The sequence below is a fragment of the Bos indicus genome, chromosome 9 (genome assembly GCF_029378745.1).
Source record: "Bos indicus isolate NIAB-ARS_2022 breed Sahiwal x Tharparkar chromosome 9, NIAB-ARS_B.indTharparkar_mat_pri_1.0, whole genome shotgun sequence".
Lineage (NCBI taxonomy): Eukaryota > Metazoa > Chordata > Mammalia > Artiodactyla > Bovidae > Bos > Bos indicus.
This window is the reverse complement of record NC_091768.1, coordinates 19,444,921-19,466,647: the sequence shown is the minus strand read 5'-3', so window position 1 is coordinate 19,466,647 and position 21,727 is coordinate 19,444,921. Positions and strand designations below refer to the sequence as shown.

The following is a 21,727-nucleotide window of genomic DNA, read 5'->3' as shown; positions in this document are numbered from 1 at the left end:
AACCTTCCTCGCCTCCCGCAATTAATGCCGTTTAATACACTGTCCATTGTTTTTAAAGGGAAAATATGCCTACAGCAGCTCTTAATGGCATGCGCCACAGACGTTTTCTTTAAAAAAAAAAAAAAAAGCGCAAATGTTTCATATGTCATTCCATCTCAAACCCTTTCTAAAACATGGGGCGCTTTCGTCTTTCACGAAAGCCAGGACTTCGAGGCAGAAGAATCATTATGGTTACTCTACATCCTCTTGAAAATCAGCAATTTCAGTGCTAAAAACAGAGAAGCGACTGGCTTTTTCTAACTTCAAACCAAGTGATTTCCAAAAGCGATCTGAGACAATTTTCAGTGTTTTCAATTAGGCAGTGGCTCATTTTTACAATTCACTTCACCAGAGGCCTTCACCTCCCAGCCACACACGAAGCCCCTAGACCCTCCTGCGGCCACGACTGCCTCCGCGCAGCCTAAAAGGGGCCGGGCGCGCTTTTCTGGGCTGCGGCTTGCACAGCTTCGCCCCCCTCCTCTGCTGCCACAGCTAGAGCGGTCAGCCAACGGCCGCCTTCCGTTGTACGCATTGTTCCGCCTTCCAGTTCCACCGAAGCCAATGGAAAGAGAATCCAGTAGCAACAGAAGCCAATGGGAGGTCGGGGGCGGGCATATCATTGGCTGCGCGCGCCCCGCGGTGCAGTCTGGGCCTCCGCCTCCGTTACCCTGGAGCCGAGGTCGCCGCGCCGCGGCCGCCCACGGCTGGCTGTCTCCGCCCCTGCTCTGGCGCCGTGTTCAAACCTCCCGCACCCCGGCCCCCTCCGCCCCCGCCCCGCAGCTTCCCCTTCCCCCCCGCAGCCTAGTCAGGCACCCCCACCCCCTCTTTAGCCGACAGACGCTGAGGCCCCGCGGAGAGAGGCAAGGCGGCGGGCGCCGAGTCGGTGCTGAGGAGGGGCCGGAGGCGGTTGGAGGTGGGCTTCGGGGTGGGCGTGGAGACAAGGGGGGAGTTGGGGGTGCGGGGCGAGGCCGGGCTTTAGGGGCGCTGGCGAGGTGGCTTTCGTGGACTGGCGCCTGCGAGTGGACTTGTTAAAGGATTAGGAATGGAGGAGGATTTGGGGACGCGGGGAGGAGAAAGCCCCTAGGAAAGTAAATCTCGAGCCCGGCACTAGGAGGGTCCCGGGAAGAGGGGAATTTGAGGGGAACGAGTTGGGGGGAAAGGTTGATTTGGTGATCGGGAAGAGAAGGAAGGGAACGCATTGCAGGAATACTTAGGGGTTCAGAGTTATTAGAAAACCCCAGAGGCCTGTAGACTGAAGATGGGAAAGGAGGACCAGAGTCCAGAAGGGGAAAGAGGCTGTGAGGCTTTGGGTATCTCTGGGATGATAAATGATGGGAAATGAAGAGTGGTTACCGTGGAGAGGATCTTTGGTGCAGGCTGTGAAATTTTTATGACTCCTTCAGAGATGGGATGAGAGGAGGAATGAGTTGGCCCCCAAAATTGCCTTTTTGGCGTAGATGAGTTGGAGTGGGTGCTCAGACACTTGGTGTTTTAAGTTGGCAGGACCACGGGATAGTGTTTTAACAGTGGTGAAGAACACGGGTCCGATTCACCTGAGCTGCATCTGCTCTCTTGGACTCACCTGGGCTTAATCCCCTCTCATTATCTCACCTGAACGTAAATCCCTCTCATGCACTTTGTGGCTGTGGATAATCTACAAACATCAATTAGTAACAGATTCCTGGCTGGGAACAAATGACTAGCATCATATTTTCCCATTTCAGAATGGGAATGGCATAGATATCGTGAAGATTAAGTTTATTGAGACTGTTCACATCTATACCTACATAAGTGAAAAAAGAATTGGATATTAAATAGTCTGCTCTGAGTGGTGATTTTCAGTCGTGAAGCACCCCCTTGAAAGTCTGAAGAAAGTTTTGGCTCCTGTCTCTACAAAAGTACACTTGGGTACCTATATGTTTATGATGGTCCTTTACTTCAGGTTAAGAGTTTGGATTAGGTATCTCTTTGGGATCAAAGTCATCATTTAAATGATTTTTGTTGTTGTTGAAGGGGCTTCAGGCAATTTGGAAAACAGTAAAACAGAAAAGGATACAGTTCTGGAGATTTCTTTACTTTTTTTCTCACTTTAGTGTGGTTATTATTTTAATCTTTTTCAGTTGTAGTTTTACATTTGAATTTTATATTACTGTTCTAAATATTTCACTTTAGGATTTTGCTGAATGTTGACTTGCATGTTTATTCAAAACATGAGAGGAAATAATTTGTTTTGATTCTCTTAGGTTGACAGAGTGTCATTTTAGATGTCAGAAACTATCTGTGACTTCAGAAAAGTGATTTTTCTTTTGTCAGAGTCGCATCTCTTCTGTTAAACAATCATGGAACCATAATTCTGTATGACACAGTGGAGGACTGTTAGGATCAACATGCTAATCTCTCTCCTGGTTCTTCTCCTGCCTGTCATTCCTCATCTCCTGTATGGAATCCTCCTTTATCCACCACTTAATTATTGTGTTTCCTCATAATTCAGTCTTCTGCCTTCTGTTCACTCTGTGTTCTTTTCTTGGCTGAGTTCATTCTCAGGCTTTTGATAGTCTTTGCTTCCACCTTCCATATTTTTGTCAATATACAATGCATTTTTTTTTTTTAAATCTCTTTCCTGGAACACTTGAGGTAGCTACAAATTTATATAATTGATTTTTTGGTATTTCCACATAGATTTCCCATAGGCATCCTCAACTCACTGTGTCTGATATCAAACTCATCAGGTTTCCCCGCCAAATCTATACTGTTGAATGGTACCATATTCACCCAATTTTTCAAGGGTTTATTTAGGTTCGTTCTCCTCCATATATAATTGGCCTCAATGTCCAGTTTATTTTACTTGATAAACATGTCTAAATCAATTCTACATTCTGTATTTCTAAGTTACCGAACCTTAGTTCAAACTTCTATCATTTGTCACCTGATCTCAAGGCCAGTTGTTATTATTCCTTAAGCTTTATTGCTCTCCAGTTCTTGGGTTGAGGATGAATCATTGTATTTTTGAATCGTCGTCAGATCTTTGTCGGTGTGGTTATTTTAATCTTATTGAAGATCCTTTGCTTTCAATGAACTTCAGTTCAGTCGCTCAGTCGTGTCCGACTCTTTGTGACCCCATGAATTGCAGCATGCCAGGCCTCCCTGTCCATCACCAACTCCCGGAGTTCACCCAGACTCACGTCCATTGAGTCAATGATGCCATCCAGCCATCTCATTCACTGTCGTCCCCTTCTCCTCCTGCCCCCAATCCCTCCCAGCATCAGAGTCTTTTCCAATGAGTCAACTCTTCGCATGAGGTGGCCAAAGTACTGGAGTTTCAGCTTTAGCATCATTTCTTCCAAAGAAATCCCAGGGCTGATCTTCTGAAGAATGGACTGGTTGGATCTCCTTGCAGTCCAAGGGACTCTCAAGAGTCTTCTCCAACACCACAGTTCAAAAGCATCAATTCTTCAGCGCTCAGCCTTCTTCACAGTCCAACTCTCACATCCATATATGACCACAGGAAAAACCATAGCCTTGACTAGACGAACCTTTGTTGGCAAAGTAATGTCTCTGCTTTTGAATATGCTATCTAGGTTGGTCATAACTTTCCTTTGCATAAAAATCCTTCTTGTAATGGTCTCTTACACTTAACTCTGTTTTACTTATTATTATCAATACTTTATCACTACCTCCAGTCAATACAGTCATTTTAAACCAGCATTGTCCAATAGAAATATAATGTGAGCTGTATATATAATTTTCAGGATCAGCACAAGAAATACATACAGGTGAAATTAATTTTAATAATGTTTTATTTAACCCAAGATATCCAAAATGCTGTTTCAATACATATTGAATATTAAGATTATTAGAGGTATTTTATGTTCTTTTCATGTATTGTTTTCAAAATCCCATGTATATTTTTTACCTAACAGCTTATTTCTGTTCTAACTAACTGTATTTCAGGTTCTCAGTCATCACTGTTTTGGACAGCACAGTCATGAACTATTTACAGTTTTTCTCATGCCTTTTACTTCTGCACATGTTGTTTCCTCTTACCGAAATAGGGTCTTCCTTCATCAACTGTCTTCTTTTGCTAACCTTAGCTGTCATCTTGCCCCCACAGAACACAAATACACAACCCAAATCATACTTGTACTTGACCTCTGCTAATACCAAATAACTCAATTTTAGGCATTTTATCCTCTGGCAGTCTTCCCAAACTCCCTTCTGTCCTCTAATCGTAGTTTAGGGTTTCCTCAGCTTCCGTTACTTCCCTTTATCATTAGTATTTAATACTACTTATCTTTCTTTTCAGGCTGGGAGTTTCTTAATAGGGATTAGTTGTCTAATTTTTGTGTCTCCAGCTTTATCCATAGTTCAGTGCCTGATGGTAGGTATTCAGTAAATGCCGAATGAATGAATATTCTGTGTTTTCATTTGACTGACTGAAGTTTGGGAATACATACTGTAGTTAAGATGCTTTAGTTTGACCCATGTTTCAGTGTGCTATTTAAAAGAAGTTGATTATACCTTAAATCTTAAGTCTAACCTTTACTGTGATCTGACCTAGAGTCTAGAAAACTATACTTAAAACCTAAACACAGTTTGATTTTTAACCAAAAGTCGGTGTTGTGTAAATATATGTAGAATAAGGAACCACTTAGCAACATCCTAGAATGTCGAGAAGTAGAGAAATGGAAACACTTTACTTGTTTCTAATCATTTCTCCCTTATAGGAGAGAAAGAGTTATAGCTTTAATGCAGCAATATTGTTTTTACCTTAATCTCATCTTCAGTTATTTGTGGTTTTGGTGGGAGAGAGGGTAGATATTGCTCGTTATCTTTCTCTCCTGGTTTATTTTTATTTCACTCATCTAGTTGGCTATTATGTGAACTCATGCTGGCAGCAGAGGTAGCCAGGTAGCAAAGTTTTATGCAAAGAAGCTGAACACAGGGAAATGACAGGAAATTAACAGTTCTTTGATTTTACATAGGTTGTTTTTTTTTTCTTTTTCTTAAAATGAATTTTTCTTAAAGTCACGTGGATCAGACGCTTATTATGATATTCAGTATACAGTGGACTCTACAGCTTTGGTTTACTTTCTGATTCATTTGAAACTGGATTTGTGTATCCTTTATAGGAGGCAATTCTGTTACTGCAGAAGCTTGTGGTAATCTTTTTTCTGACTTGTGACATGTACTACTTGGGACTTTTAAAAGATGAGTTGGAAAATGATAAGTGCTAGATTTGATGGCTTTCTAGCATTGCCACAGTAGCACTCCTGGCCACTTTTGGAAGATAAACAATTCTTAGAAATTGAAATTGGACAAGATTTATAGTTTTTGTTTTCATCTGGTTACCCTTGTACAATTAAGAGAAACAGATGAACAACTGTTAACTGACTCATTCTATGTCACAAAAAATTAGTTTAAATTAGCTGGAGAGCTGTACCTGAAGTATAAATCTTCAGTGTTCTCTGTTGATAATTTTTTAAGAAAAAAAATTTTATTCACTTAATATGACTAGTTTATATTAGTCTAATAGAAATGTTTGTAACTTGGGTGAAATTTATTTTGTCTGAAGCCCTATAGGTTATTTCCATCATTTAAAAGTAACCCAGTAAGAATATTCCAACTTTATGATGGGAATGGCTCATAGCAAAACTTTTGACTTGTTCATTTTCTCCCTTCTTAGGCATTTTAGAGATGTATGTAAGTCTTATACAATTAGTTGATTGTGGGACAGTTTAATTTCCTTTAAAATAGAAAGGTACATTTTGTTGAACGAAACTACTAATATTATATTCAAAATAGCATTATAGATTAATCATTCACTTCACAAAGATTAATACATGGTATTATGATTATTCTGGTGAACTAGACAGATAAGATTTCTGTTCCCATGGGTCTTATATTTAACAGGAAGAGACAAATGTGAGATTATTCCCAATAGTAACGAAGTCTGTGAAGAAAATAAAGCAGAGTAATCTCACCCTTGTGAAATTCTAAGGGAAGGTCCTAGGTAAAAGGTGCAGCAGATCTCTGAGTTGGTGACATGTTTAGCACATTAGATGCACAAAAGAATGCCACTGTGGCTGCAAAAGATGAGGGGAAGAAATAAGGCATGAGGTAAGGGTGGAGAAGTAGGCGGGAGGGCCAGATCTTACAGGAGTTTGCAGGTCTGGTTAAGGAGTCTGATGACTATTGGAAGCCACTGAAAGGTATTAAGTAGAAGGTCTGCTTGATGCTGTTTGATCTCTGTGTCAGGTAGCTTTCTGTAACTGGGGCAGCAAGAATGAAAGCAGGATATCAGTTAGGAGGCTATTGCGGAGAGAAGATGGTGGTTTGGACCAGGGCAGTAGCAGTGGGGATGATAAGGAATCATCCAATTTGGAATATATTTTGGAGATAAACCAGCCTGGTTTTACAGATGGTTTGGTTGTGGGATGTAAGATTAAGAAGAAATCCAGGATGATCCTTCGATTTGTGACATGGATAATTTAGTAGATGGAAATGCCATTTAATGAGGTCAGAAAAATAGGAAAGAGTTGGTGGGAGTAGAAAGCGAACAGATCATGATTTTGTATTGGCATGTTTAGATACCCAGCTGGAGTTGTCAAACAGGAAGGTGAATATATGAATCTGGAAGGCAGGGTAAGTGAGGTCTAGATGAGATCACCTAAGAGGAGAGTGTAGATAAAAGAGCGTCTAAAACATGGTGCCTTGTGTATTCCAGCCTTTAGAGATCAGAAAGAGGAGACAGATTCAACAGAAAAGACGAAGAGATGGCCAATGAGGCAGTGAGAAAACCAGGAAAGAGGAGGCTATGAAAGTTATAAAGCGAGTGTTGTAGGAAGGAGGGAATGGGTAGTCTTTTCCAACGCTCTGTGAGGTCAAGGACAAATAGGACAGAAAATTGATTTTTGGATTTCTCCAGGGTGAACGTCATTGTTTGTTTTGATGAAAGGTATTTCAGGGGAATGGTCAAGATGAAAACCTGACTAGTGTGAATTTAGAAAAACGTTGGGAAGGAAGTAGAGGTGTAACGTTCTAGATTATCATATAGTATAATATTCTAGTACAGATTGGGCTTCCGTGGTGGCTCAGTTGGTGAAGAATCCGTCTGCAATGCTGGAGACGTGCTTCGATCCCTGGGTTGGGAAGACTATTTTAGTATAGATAGAATAGTCTTTTATTGGAAGATTGGCGTGGAGAAATTGGGTTGTAGATGCAATAGGGACCTGGAGCCAAGCAATAGCTTTATTAGAGCCTCTTTGTTAGTAGGAATGATCCAGAAAAGAGGGTTGAGTTGCAGGTGTACAGTCCTTGAGATGGAGAGGAGGAGTGGGGAAGAAGGTAGGTGAGTTTAGCTCTTAAAAGGAGCAACAGCGCTTCTTCAGTCTTAGTAGGAGAGCACCACAGAACCGTGTGGTTGCAGATGGAGGCGCCTGTAAAGATACGGTCGTCCTCACCTGATTGTTGCTATTGAAATATTGAATAGGTCCCTCAACTAAGAGTCAGAAAACTTGTAGTCCATTTCAGATTTTACTAATTTAACTCTGTGACCTTAGGTAAAATGCCATCTTGGGTAAATCACTTTGTTTTTCTGGGTCTTAGTTTCCTTAATCTATGCAAAGAAAGTTCCGATTTCTCAGGGTTCCTTCCAGTGCTAAATTGTTACGCAGTCTTGTATAGTAGTAATTCATGGGTTTTTATTTGCTTGTACTTTGTAGCAAAATTATTAGTTATTATTCTAATAGTTGCATTATCTTGTCTGTATCCATTTCTTGCCTTTCATCTTTTTGGTCTAATACTTTGTGTATGTTCTTTAACTTGTTTTGTTTTTCTGTTTGCTTATTTGAACTGTGTTTTTCTGGCAGTAGTGTTAGCCAGGCAACTGTGTTTTTACAAGGACTAAGACCTAACTTTATAAAAGAAAATTTTCACGAGTGTCTAAATTTCTATTCTCTCAGATCAGATCAGATCAGTTGCTCAGTCGTGTCCGACTCTTTGCGACCCCATGAATCGCGCCAGGCCTCTGTCCATCACCAACTCCCGGAGTTCACCCAGACTCACGTCCATCGAGTCAGTGATGCCATCCAGCCATCCAGCCATCTCATCCGATGTTGTCCCCTTCTCCTCCTGCCCCCAATCCCTCCCAGCATCAGAGTCTTTTCCAATGAGTCAACTCTTCACATGAGGTGACCAAAGTACTGGAATTTCAGCTTTAGCATCATTCCTTCCAAAGAAATCCCAGGGCTGATCTCCTTCAGAATGGACTGGTTGGATCTCCTTGCAATCCAAGGGACTCTCAAGAGTCTTCTCCAACACCACAGTTCAAAAGCATCAATTCTTCGGTGCTCAGCCTTCTTCACGGTCCAACTCTCACATCCATACATGACCACAGGATAAACCATAGCCTTGACTAGATGAACCTTTGTTGGCAAAGTAATGTCTCTGCATTTGAATATGCTATCTAGGTTGGTCATAACTTTCCTTCCAAAGAGTAAGCGTCTTTTAATTTCATGACTGCAGTCACCATCTGCAGTGATTAGGAACACTTAGATCTTTGGATTGCAGTACATTCTAAGGAATGCTTGTTTGTTGTCATGAAGAATTGTAACATAATATGGGATACATATTTTAAAATATGGGATACATTTTTTGGCATAGATGCTAAGTAATCAGAAGCAAGAAAAATATTGTCTAGTGTTCCAGGGACTATTCTCTTATTTTTTTAATTTTATATTGGAGTATAGTTAATTTACAATATTGTGTTAGTTTCAGGTGTACAATAAAGTGATTCAGTTTACATATATCTATTCTTTCTCAGGTTTTTTCCCCATATCACTTATTACAGAATATAGAGTAGAGTTCCCTGTACTGTACACTAGGTCCTTGTTGATTATCTATTTTTTATATAGTAATGTGTATATGTTTGGAGAAAGCAATGGCACCCCACTCCAGTACTCTTGCCTGGAAAATCCCATGGATGGAGGAGCCTGGTAGGCTACAGTCCATGGGGTCGCCAAGAGTTGGACACAATTGAGCGACTTCACTTTCACTTTTCACTTTCATGCATTGGAGAAGGAAATGGCAACCTGCTCCAGTATTCTTGCCTGGAAAATCCCAGGGACGGGGGAGCCTGGTGGGTGCCGTCTATGGAGTCGCACAGAGTCGGACATGACTGAAGCGACTTAGCAGCAGCAGCAGCAGCAGCAGCAGTGTATATGTTAATCCCAAACTCCTAATTTATCCCTTACCCAGTGTTTCCCCTTTGGTAAAGGTAAGTTTGTTTTTGAAGTCTGTGAGTCTGTTTCTGCTTCATAAATAAGTTCATTTGTATCGTTTTTCTTTTAGATTCCACTTGTAAGTGACATCGTATGGTACTTGTTTTTCTCTCTCTGGCCTACTTCACTTAATATGATAAATCTCTAGGTCCATCCATGGCATCCGCTGCAAATGGCGTTGCTTCCCTCTTTGAAAGGCCGAGTAATATTCCATTCTGTGTATGTACTCTATCTTCTCTATCTGTTGCTCTGTCAGTGGACACTTAGATTGCTTCCACATCTGGGCTATTGTAAATAGTGCTGCAGTGAGCATTGGGGTGCATGTATCTTTTCAAATTATAGTTTTCTCTAGATATATAACCTGAGGCTGACTTTATCACCTTAAAAAATGTTTTCATGTAGTTAACACGTAATATTTCTAGGGAATATATAAAGGATACATAGCATAATTTATTGTGATTTTTTTCTTAACTGGCCATCTTTGATGGAAGAGCCAGACCCTACCTTAAAGGAACTCCTAGTGTGTTTTGCTCATCTTAATTTCCTCATTGTCTTTAAATGGCATCTGTAGCCATTAGTAATTTAGTAATTTTTGTTGACTGAATTGAATAGGTGTATGAATTGAATAGTAGTTTCATAAACTTTGGAAAAGTGATTGCTTGTATCAAGTTCTCTTAAAAGTTTGAGACTTATTATTAGGAATAATTAGCCAAAGATGACTCATCCTGTGGCTGATTGATGTTGATGTATGGCAGGCACCACACAACATTGTAAAGCAGTTATCCTCTAATTAAATTTAAAAGAAATAGCCATTTACTTAAAGAGTTATACTTGCTGTTAAAGATGTAGATCTGACCATATGTATTTTTCTTCTAGTTGGAGACAACATTAAAATCATATTAAGGATAAAAGAGAATAAACCTTTAACATTGAAAGGATGATAGAGTACCCTCAGTGGATGAGAGATTATTAATACAACACATTTCTGAAACAGGAAAGGGAAATGATGCATGGAACAGATTAGAACAGAGAGAACTATGTCGCAAGATACTCAAGAGGGAAAGAAGTATTCTGATGTATACTGCAGATTCTCAGAGAATCTTAGGATTTAAAAAGAAAGGAAAAATTAAAAATGGGAAGAAAGAATAATTGAAAAACTATGAATGGAATAGTTGTGTCTCAAGCCTGTGCACATCAACAGTGTGATTCTCTCTGCCCTTCACCCCTTCCTCTCTTTCCCATTAAAAAATACAGACTTAGTTTCTTCTGGAAATGAAAACAAAGATAACACTTAAAAAGTAGAGTTGCCATGGTGGACATTTGTGTTTGGAGATAATCCCTCCTCTTTGCTAACTTTCAGTAAGTCCCCCGGATAGTGCTGGTTCTCTGCTGTTCATCTTGAAGCAACATGTGCTTGTCAGGAGGTCATACTCACGTGCAGTTTTGTTCATTCTTTCCTATGGGTGACCAAAAATTCACAGAAATAAAATTGGCAGGATTTAAAAAGCCTAGGCTAAACAAAGTGAAAAACTGTAGCTATGTGAAACATAATTTCTGCATCAGAAGAGATCTTAAACAAAATGTCTAGAGTGTTCTCAGGGGAAGAAAAAAAACGTATTGCCTCATTAAAGCAAGAATAGAATAATTGTTTAAAAAAATCAAAACAAGAAAGAGTTCTTAGAAACTAAGATTTTTGCACAAATTCAAAAATCCTGGATGGTTATGAAGATAAATTGAGTAAATGTCATTGAAAATAGAACAAAAAGACAAAGAGAGAAAGTCTGTTATTTAACCAGTAGAAGTTTAAAAAAGAGTAAAGGGAAAGTCAATTATCAAAAATGTAACCTAAGCACAATAAGGAAGAGGGAAGCAAAGGGCAACGCAATAAAAAAAAAAAAAAAAAAACCTCACACCTATGTGTGCATCTTTGTGACATTTCACTACAGCAAGAGGAAAGGTCCTAAAGGCAACTAAGGAGTTTTTTGTTTTCTTTAAAGGTTTCTATAAAGAATGAGAATCAAGTGGACATAAGTGTAAACTCCTTAAGGCAGAGATTTTTCGTTGTTTTTTTTTTTTTTCATTACTTTTGCATAATGAGAGCACAAGAAACATGTTGAATAAGAGAACGACTGTCACATCCCATAAGCAGCTCTGAGGTTTTAAAGACAGTGGAGCAGTGTCTCCAAAGTTCTGAGAGAGACGGACTTAGAATTTGGAACCTAGAAAAATAATCAAGTATGATGCAAAATAAAGACATTCTCAGGCATACGAAGACTCAGAGCTTTCACTTCAGGTTACCCTTCCAGAAGAAGTTGCGTGAAAGTATGGAGCAGTGAAACACAATGACATGGACTACTAGAAAAGGTATATTAACACAGAAGTACAATAAAAATAATTCCAGAATGACAGTGGTACAGCAAGTAGAAAGTAATTAGTTTAAGTTAGAATAGGAAATTACTCCAAGAAGAAAATGTCTTTAAGAAGAATAACAGATTTCAGGCTACAGATAGAATGACTAAGAAACTGATTGATATCAGTGACATGGTAAGAAGGATGTTTTTTTCCTTTCAAAAAAAAAGGACAGCAATTCTAAAGAAAAAACTCTGCATAACCAACATGTAGTTGCATGTTGCAGCCATTTAAAAATGAGATGTGAGTTAAATCCTTATCTTTCATAGTCTAAAATTACTAGTTGAAGAAATAGTATAAGCGCACTACTATATATAAAACAGTTAACCAACAAGGAACTGCTATAAAGCACAGGAAACTATACTCAATATTTTGTAATGACCTGTAAGGGAAAAGAATCTGAAAATGAATATATATATGTATGTATATATAATTACTGTGTTGTACACCTGAAACTTCCCAGGTGGAGCCAGTGGTAAAGAACTCTTGCCAATGCAGGAGACTTAAGCGACTCAGATTCGTTCCCTGGGTCGGAAAGACCCCCTAGAGGGGCATGGCAACCCACTCCAGTGTTCTTGCCTGGACAATCCATGGACAGAGGAGCTTGGCGGGCTGCAGTCCATAGGGTCACAAAGAGTCAGACACGACTGAAGCGACTTAGCGTGCACGTACACACACTGAAGCTAACACAATATTTTAAATCAACTATACTTCAGTAATAAAAAGAAATAGTAAAAGCAAAAAAGTATAGGCCATTAAAATAGTTGTCCCAGGGAACAGGACTTGGATAATGGGGCAATGGATATTTCCTTATTTTTTTTTTTAAAGATGCATATATTGGGGGCAGGGGGTGGGTAGGGAGATAGCTAGTGTTGGTACATAGGAGGTGAATGACAGGTAATGTTTTTGTGGATTCTTACCTTTGCAAGAAAAGTTAGGTGGATTCCTGACTTAGAGGGGATAGGTCATAGGGAACTACTTCTGCTGTATGCATATAAACAGAAATATATGTTGTTATTTTTGCATATATCATATAGTTAACTTTTAATTATGCTATTAAAATTAAAACTGAAAGTCATTGACGGAACGTTAATCAGAACTTACCGATCATCTTGTATGTTTGTATTATAAATATAATTATTGATATTTACCAAGTGCTTACTGTGGGATAGTAAATTATTCCATTTAGTTGTCACAGCAGTTTTCTAAGGAAGATACCATTATTATTTCCATTTTACAGGTGAGAAAATTGAGATTTAGATGTAGATTGAGGTTTGCACAGCTGATAAGTGATGGATCCACTTAATTGCCTTAATTCATTATCCTTTTTTCTTCGACAGTTTTTTACGTGTGTAAATATTTTCTTTCATGATTTGCAAAGTGAAAGATTCAGACTGATTTATATATTTCTAATATTAGTCCTTGCCTTTGCTGATTTCAGCTCAAATAGCTAATTGTAACAGAGAGTGAGATTGCTAGGCAATAAAACCTAAGTTCTAGTTTGCTTGATTTTTTAAAAATATTTTTTTACTAAGGAAAATTTCAAACAAATACAAAAGCAGTGATATTAGAGTAATGAAGCCGCAGGTGTCACAGTTTTTACATTGTTTTACTAACTCATGGCCAGTCTTATTTAATATATACTTTTACCTCCTTCCCCGTGGATTATTTTGAAGTACACTCCAGGCATTATTTAATTTTATCTATAAATATCTCAACATCTACCTTGAAATATAAGGACTCTTTAAAAAAAAAAACCATAATATCATGATCTTACCTAAAGCAATAGCAGTTCCTTAATGTCATTAAATATCTAGTCAGTGTTTTAATTTTCTCAGTTTTATAATTTTGCAGAATTTGTTTGAATTAGGATTGAAACAAGGCTCATAGATGGCAGTTGTTTGTTTTCCTGAGGCTTTTAAAATATATAGATACCTTTTCCTATCTCTTCCTTTTCTGCTTGCAATTTATGTTAAAGAAGCCAGTTGGTCCTACAGAATTGGCCACAGAGTAGATTTTGCTAATTGCTTCCTTGTACCTCTGTCCCCTGAATTTTCTATAAATTGTCATTTCAGTTTAGAAGCTTGATCAAAATCAGATTTTATTTTTCTTGTAGAAGGAATCTATTACCTCAGTGGAATTGTTGCGTCTCCTCTGGAGGCACACTGTCTGATAATTTTCTGTGGTGTTAGCCATTAGTGAGCATGATCTAGTTTCATTATTTCGTTAGTAACTGCAAAATGACAATGCTCTAATTCTGTCATTCGAATAATCCCCTTTTTAATTTACTAACTAGAGTAATTCTGTAAAGAAATACTTCCTCTTATCTACTATTTTGTTGTTCTAAGATACAGCTTGTAACAGTGTAGACAGGATACATGTTGGATTTTTTTCCTCTTCATGTATCAATTTTCAGATGAATGAGTTGATTCCTTAGTATCTTTCAGGGGTAACTCATTAGTTTTTTAAAATAACATATGACCTCATGAATTTAAACATGTTCTATGTGTTTTAATCCTTTGCTGATACAGTTCTTATTGAAGATGCAATTGTCCCATCCTTGACTGGTCAGAGCTTCCTGGAGCACTGTCCTGAACCCTTCTGACAGTGTTTCATAGCTTTCTTGCTCTCTAGTATGACCACATTTCTAGATTGTAGGATGGCACCCCACTCCAGTACTCTTGCCTGGAGAATCCCATGGATGGAGGAGCCTGGTGGGCTGCAGTCCATGGGGTCGCTAAGAGTCAGACATGACTGAGCGACTTCACTTTCACTTTTCACTTTCATGCACTGGAGAAGGAAATGGCAACCCACTCCAGTGTTCTTGCCTGGAGAATCCCAGGGATGGGGAGCCTGGTGGGCTGCCATCTATGGGGTCACACAGAGTCGGACACGACTGAAGCGACTTAGCAGCAGCAGCAGCAGCAGAATAATACCAGCAATGCAATTATTGAAAATTGTTTTTAGAAAAATTTTGGACCTCTTTTGTCAGTAGGATCATCTTCCTAGGGATTGTGTTCTTTAAAGTTGTTAGTACTGGTTAATGTGTGTAGCTTTGCCGCCAACTGTATATATGAAAGTGAAAGTGTGAGTTGCTCATTGAAAGTTGCTTTGTTGGGTCTGACTCTTTGTGATCCCATGGACTGTAGCCGCCAGGCTCCTCTGTCCATGGGATTCTCCAGTCAAGAATCCTGGAGTGGGTTGCCATTTCCTTCTCCAGGGCATCTTACCCACCTAGGGATTGAACCTGGGAATCCTGTATTGCAGTTGGATTCTTTACTGTCTGAGCCACCTTCAGTTAGATTTTCTTTTGATTCATAGGAAATGCTTTTTAAAAACCTAATTTCCACAAAGTATGATTTCCAGCATTGAGTCTACAGAAGTTAAGGTAAAGAAGTGTAACTCCTATCCCTGTCCCTCAGCTCAGCTTCCTCCCTTCCTCTGCAGCTGTATCGTCCAGTCAGCTAACCACCAGTGCATTTGGCTTTTAACAGTTAAAGTTCAACATAATTAAAAATTAGTTCCTCATTCACTCTTAGCACATTTCAGTGTTCAGTAGCTGCATGCGGCTAGCTATCATACTGAACTGATTTTAAAACATTTCTGTATTCTAAAATTGAAGTATGGTTGATGTACAGTGCTGTGCTAATTACTGCTGTACAGCAAAGTGACTCCATTATACATATACATACCTTGTTTTTTTTTTTTTTTTAATACATACCTTCTTTTTCCATTATGGTTTATCATAGGATACTGAATGTAGTTCTTTGTGCTGTGCAGTATCCATTCTATATATAAAAGCTTACATCCGCTAACCCCAACCTCCCACTCCATTCTTCTCCCAGCTCTTTCCCCCTTGGCAACCACCAGTCTCTTCTCTAAGAATATTTCCAGTCTTGCTCATAGTTCTGTTGGACACCCCTGCCATGGAGAACCCATTGTGTTTTCATGAACTGTATAGTTTATTCCTCTACTTTTTAAAAATATGCAAGTTATAGATATGAATTTATAACCCTCCTTCAATAAGTGGTAGCATACTACGCATGCCTTTTTCCCTCTTCCTTTTCTTAGTGTCTCTTGGCGATCACTGCAGACTGCAGAGATTATGCAGAAGTAGTCCTCATTGCCTTAAGAGCTTGGTAGCACAGTACTTTGGAGAAGGAAGTGGCAACCCACTCCAGTATTCTTGCCTGGAGAATCCCAGGGACGGGGGAGCCTGGTGGGCTGCCATCTATGGGATCACAGAGTCGGACACGACTGGAGTGACTTAGCAGCACGGTACTTCGATGTGTGGGGGTGTCCAGTGTGGGTAGCCGGTTCCCTGCTGATGGTCATCGGGATGGACGTGGTCCTTTCCCACTGCAGTGCCGCAGTGAACGGCAGTAATGCTGCCTTGTGTATGTCTCTTTCATTTATGACCAGGCCCAGTATTCTTTTAACACTAATTTCCTCAGTGGACTTTGTTTCTTCTAAATATTAAGAACAGTTGTTCTGATTATAAAAGTAATCTGGTTTCATTTTACTAGAAAATTAAACTCTGTTAAACAGACTAACTTACCTAAAATTCGTGTTGCCCAGACAGAAATTATTTTTGTGTACATGTATACCTTGGTTTTTGCAGGTGTGTGTGTGTGTGTGTTTTCCCCCCAGTTCCTGAGCTCAGTAAAAAAGAGTACTCAGCATTTTTCAATGACTGTAGTGGAGATCATATTGTATACAACACTTTGAATTTTTCCTTTACCATAATAGTATAAGCATCTTCCTTGTTAAACTTTTTGTAAACATTTTTGACATCTGCATAATATTATGCTGTATTGATTTTTTCAATACTTTTCTTAATTTTTTATTTTGCAATGGTTAGACATTTAGGTTACTTTTTTTCTTTTTAATTGTGCCACAGTCAACATTTATGCATAACTTTCCTCCTGTTTTTAGGGTAATTTTCTTGGTATCCAGGAGTAGAATTATTGGATCAAAGGTTAAAAGCATAATTAAAGTTTTAACCTATTTTGCCAGCTTTTTTTCCCCAGTCTTGTCTTGATACTCAGTTTGGAAGCAGTGAGTGTTATTTTGAGGAATCTTTGGAAATTTGATAGATTTAAAAATGATGCATGAATTTGAATATTTTTTGTGCCTATTTTTGTATTGCCTGCTGTGGGTCTTAACATGTATTTGCCCATTTATCTTTTGACCTCCTATCTTTCTTGTGGCGTGATATGAGGTATTTATTGATTGTTAAGGATGGTCATGATTTTTCTGTCATGTTGCAAATATTTTTCTTCAAGTGCTTTAATTTGATTAATTTTTCTCATGGTTCAGTTTTACATTTTTATGCAGTCAGTCTTAGATATTTTTCTTATTTTTGTTAGCAGGCTTGTTCTTTACCACATTTCTCCCCACCCCCACCACCAAAACCAAAAACTGGTGACTTTATTATTCACCTAGCATTTGTGTTTGTTATAAATCTTAAGATTCAAGGAAGTCAGATTCAGTTATCATTTCTTCAGAAGCAAGTGTATGTCAGGTACTCTAGATGTTCTCTGTCTAGTCTATGACAGTCTCTCTTTTCTCCAAGTGCTGTAGACAACTATGTATGAAAATACAGATGATTTAAATTATGGCCTCTTTTTAAATTCTAAGCAGTATGTTATTTTGCTTTTGGTATCTTTCATTGTAATTAACTCTTGAAATCTATTTCATGAAATATGATGAGTTTCCCTCCCTCTTCCTTAATTGTAGAGGAAAAAAGCCGATCTTCTGGTTGCTATTGTGAATTGTGGACTAAAGATACATAGAGAAAACAGATAGTACAGACCTGAATATTATCCCCAGGATCTGAAGACTCAGAAATTGCTCTTCAGGCTTGTTGTGGAGTTTTCTGAGAAGAGTCTGTGAAATGATGTGACTAGAGACTATTTTGCAAAGCCATGGGGGAAAGAGACAGAAGTCCAGCTACTGATCGAGAAGGTAAGACAAGCAGAAGCCATTACTGTTCATCTGATTTTGGAACTACTCCACAGTCATCTGGCCGGTCGTCGCTGGTGCATCCCTCCCCACCTGCAAGTATTAAGGGAAAACATGATAAAAAACAAGCTTCAGATAGCCAAGTGCATCATCACGGTAAGCATCCTTTAAAAGACTCCAGTAGACCTAGAATATTCATTCTGAGTGCTTAAGGAAACCTGTGTGAATGAGAATAGGATATATTTTTATAAATGTTGTTTACAGTGTACTATCCTTTGTTACATTCACAGCCATACTGTATCCAGAAGAAAGAACTCTAACTGAGGTTTCTCATTTTTGTTTTCGCTTGTTCCTGAATAAATGATTGTCTTGGGGTTTGTAAAGGCGGGAAAAAAATCACAAAACATTTGTACCTTTCTTTATTTTCAGAAAGTTGTGAAAAGCATGGATATAAAGTGGTTAAGGGACATTTTTATAGATTGGGTAAAATTACTTCTACTTACTGAAAAAGTTCAAACTCAGCTTAGAAATGAAATTTGGGACCACCAGTCTGTTTTCTATTAAATGGTGTTATAATGGAACAGCATAAATCTTTAGAAATAATTTTTCTTGTTAGAATGTTATTAGGCTGGAGCTAGGTATTAATACATATTTGACTGCATAATGTTGTGGAAATCTCTTCATCTTAATAAATCCCTAGTCAAGAAAATCTGTATGTACTTAGTAACAAAATATGTAAGGACCGCTAGTACATCATAGGTAAGCTAAGGGAAATGAGGTTTTATTTGTTGTTATTCAGTCGCTGAGTCGTGTCCGACTCTTTGCAGCCCCATGGACTACAGCACGCCAGGCTTCTCTGTCCTTCACTATCTCCCAGTGTTTGCTTAGATTCATGTCCATTGCGTTGGCGATGCTGTGTAATCATCTCATCCTCTGCCACCCCCTTCTCCTTTTGCCTTGGGTCTTTCCCAGCAGTAAAATGAGGTTTTATAGTATCGGTTAATAGATACAATACAGCCATCACATTAGTAGCTTGCTGCTGCTGCTGCTGCTAAGTCGCTTCAGTCGTGTCCGACTCTGTGCGACCCCATAGACGGCAGCCCACCAGGCTCCCCCGCCCCTGGGATTCTCCAGGCAAGAACACTGGAGTGGGTTGCCATTTCCTTCTCCAGTGCATGAAAGTGAAAAGTGAAAGTGAAGTCGCTCAGTCGTGCCGGATTAGTAGCTTAGAGTGGTAAGATTGCAAGGCAGGAAGTAGTATGTAAGCTGAAAAGGAAAACAGGTGAGGTCATGAAATGCCTAGAATGTGTTAAGATAGTGACTGTTTCTGTGGGGGGGATAGTTAGCTATTGAAAAGTTCGAAGCAGGGGTTTGATTACATTTGCCTTTATAAATTTTTACTTTGAAAAGTAACATTTGCCTCTTTAAAATCTGCAAAGAATGTGTGTTCCTTTTGAAAGCAACCTTTTCGGTGAATCCTTGATCAGGCTTCCCAGAGACGTTGACACTTTTAACAACTTTTAACAACAACTTTTAAAAACTTTAATGAGTTTTTTTCTTTTTTTTTTTCTATATGCTTTTTGCTGGTATGTTTTTGTTTGTTTATTTTTGCTACAAGTACAGTGCTGCAGGTTTCATAGTCTCTTCCTCCAAATCTGTCTGTGTCATTTTCTTGTTTTGATTTTGTGGTTGAGAGCATGATCTGATATTAAACTTTTGCTGCATAATTAAGAATAAACAGACCTTAGGGTTGAATCTTAGAAAATGACTGTTTATTCCCAAGAAATCATTCACATACCTTGGGAATTATTGGTAGGAATACTTTAATTTTTCACTCCTTACCTAGAAGCAGTTTTATTTAAGAAGATAATTGAGAAAAAGCTGTGAGAAACATTTTGAGTATCACCCAGAAAAATTTCAACCTGACTTGTACTGTTTTCTGGTTTGCATTGTCTTTTCAATTAAAGCCTGTGGTAATATGTCTACTTTAGTGCAAGCCAACAGGGCCAAACTGATAACGTCCTTAAACACTGATTTCTTTTGGCTTAAGTTGGCAATTATCAGTGTGTAGACTAAACTGAGTTTTTCCTGGTGGCTCAGACGGTAAAAGTGTCTGCTTGCAATGCGGGAGACCCGGGTTCAATCCCTGGGTCGGGAAGATCCCCTGGATAAGGGCATGGCAACCTGCTACAGTACTCTTGCCTGGAGAAGTCCATGGACGGAGGAGCCTCACAGGCTTCAGTCCATGGGGTCGCAAAGAGTCAGACACAACTGAGCGACTTCACTTCAGACTAAACTAAGGAAAAACCAAATGTGATTTAAAAAGCATCTTGAACACTTGAATTTGCAGAATTTCACATTTGGTAACATAGTCTTCCTTCTTCCTTTTATATTTTCAGCTTATTTTATTATTTTGGAAATAAAATTTGTGCTCTATCAGGAGTTACAAATATAATACAATTTAATAATAATTTAGGTTATACATATGTATATATTGCATATTATGTACATATTCTATTTCTCATTTTATCAGTAATATAAACGTACTAAGTTTTTGGTAGATGCATAGTTTATCTTTGTTACATGTTTTTTTAATGAGTCATACTATAATTTTAACACCTGATGGAAGGAAAACAGTATTTGTCCGCCCTCTTTTTGGTGGTAACTTAATAAGGGGGAGATGAAGAATGATATATACAACAGTCAGTTATCTTTCTTCTGAGTGTTACTAGCCCTGTATTTCATCTTGATCGTTTTGAAAATGAAAGAGATAGATGAAAGGTGAGAGATATTTTTTGAGTTCTGGTTAATAGAATATAGTAGAAAACAATGTTCAGATTTTTAGGATGTCAAATGTTGGTGGCAGAAGCCCTTTTTGTCTGGCTATATCATAGAATAAGATATTAATGGAGAATTTGTAACCTGATTCGTATAATATCTGCTTCTGCTGCTAAGTCGATTCAGTTGTGTCCGACTCTGTGCGACCCCATAGACGGCAGCCCACCAGGCTCCCCCGTCCCTGGGAAATCTAGGCTTTCACTTCTCAAATTAAGTTTCCATGTGCATAAAATCTTATTTGCTGAGCAATATAATTTTATACATAAAAATCAGATTTGGGATGATTAACATTTATTCTTATGTACAGCCATTTTTATGTATAAAGTTTCTGTCATTCCAAGAGCTGAATACATACTCTGTAATAGCACATAGACACTAAAACTCTGTTCACTCAGTATGTTGGGAAAGAAAGAAAACTGAAATGATAGATACTCCAATTTAAAATTGGAGCAGTTTCTCCAATGGAAGTATTATGCAAATCACAAATGCAAGCCACACATACAATTTTTTATTGCCACATTTAAAAAGAAAAACAGGTAGAAAGGTGGAATTAATTTTAATAATTTTTATTTAACCCAGAATATCCAAAATATTATCATTTCTAAATATATATAGTTAGTATAAAACATAGTGTGTGGAATATTCTGCATTCCTTTTTTTTCCTTTGAATTAGGTGTTTGAAACCTTGTGTGTATTTCAGTTATGGACTCAATTTGGATCACCCACATTTCAGTTTTCAGTAGCCACATGTGGCTGCTGCTGCTGCTAAGTTGCTTCGGTCGTGTCCGACTGACTCTCTGCGACCCCATAGACAGCAACCCATCAGGCTCCCGCATCCCTGGGATTCTCCAGGCAAGAACACTGTAGTGGGTTGCCATTTCTTTCTCCAATGCATGAAAGTGAAAAGTGAAAGTGAAGTAGTTCAGTTGTGTCTGACTCTTAGTGACCCCATGGAGGACCCCACTAGGCTCCTCTGCCCATGGGATTTTCCGGGCAAGAGTACTGGAGTGGGGTGCCAATGCCTTCTCCACTACATGTGGCTAGTGACTACTATATTGGATAGCATAGTTTCAAAGTTACTAATAGGCTTTCCTTCATTTCTTTTTATTACTACTTCCTTTCAAATATTCAGGCATGTATAGAGCTGTAATCCCAAATCAGTACACATTTAATATACCCTCACAAAATTTCTGTCTCTT

At 38.6% G+C, this 21,727-nt stretch overlaps 1 protein-coding gene across 2 annotated transcripts in view; it reads left to right on the top strand.

The window, feature by feature from the left end:
• The first annotated feature begins 814 nt into the window (after positions 1-814).
• The window catches only part of LCA5 (lebercilin LCA5), a 58,684-nt gene continuing 37,771 nt past the window's right edge, over positions 815-21,727 (top strand). Inside the window, exons 1-2 of one of the 2 annotated variants that reach the window (XM_070795770.1) lie at positions 815-952; positions 17,466-17,846. In XM_070795770.1, coding sequence (XP_070651871.1) covers positions 17,654-17,846 — 193 coding nt within the window. In that variant the 5' untranslated portion in view covers positions 815-952; positions 17,466-17,653. Of the gene's footprint in view, positions 953-9,773; positions 11,682-17,465; positions 17,847-21,727 lie in introns of those variants that run through there. The other variant, XM_070795771.1, reaches the window with a different exon arrangement.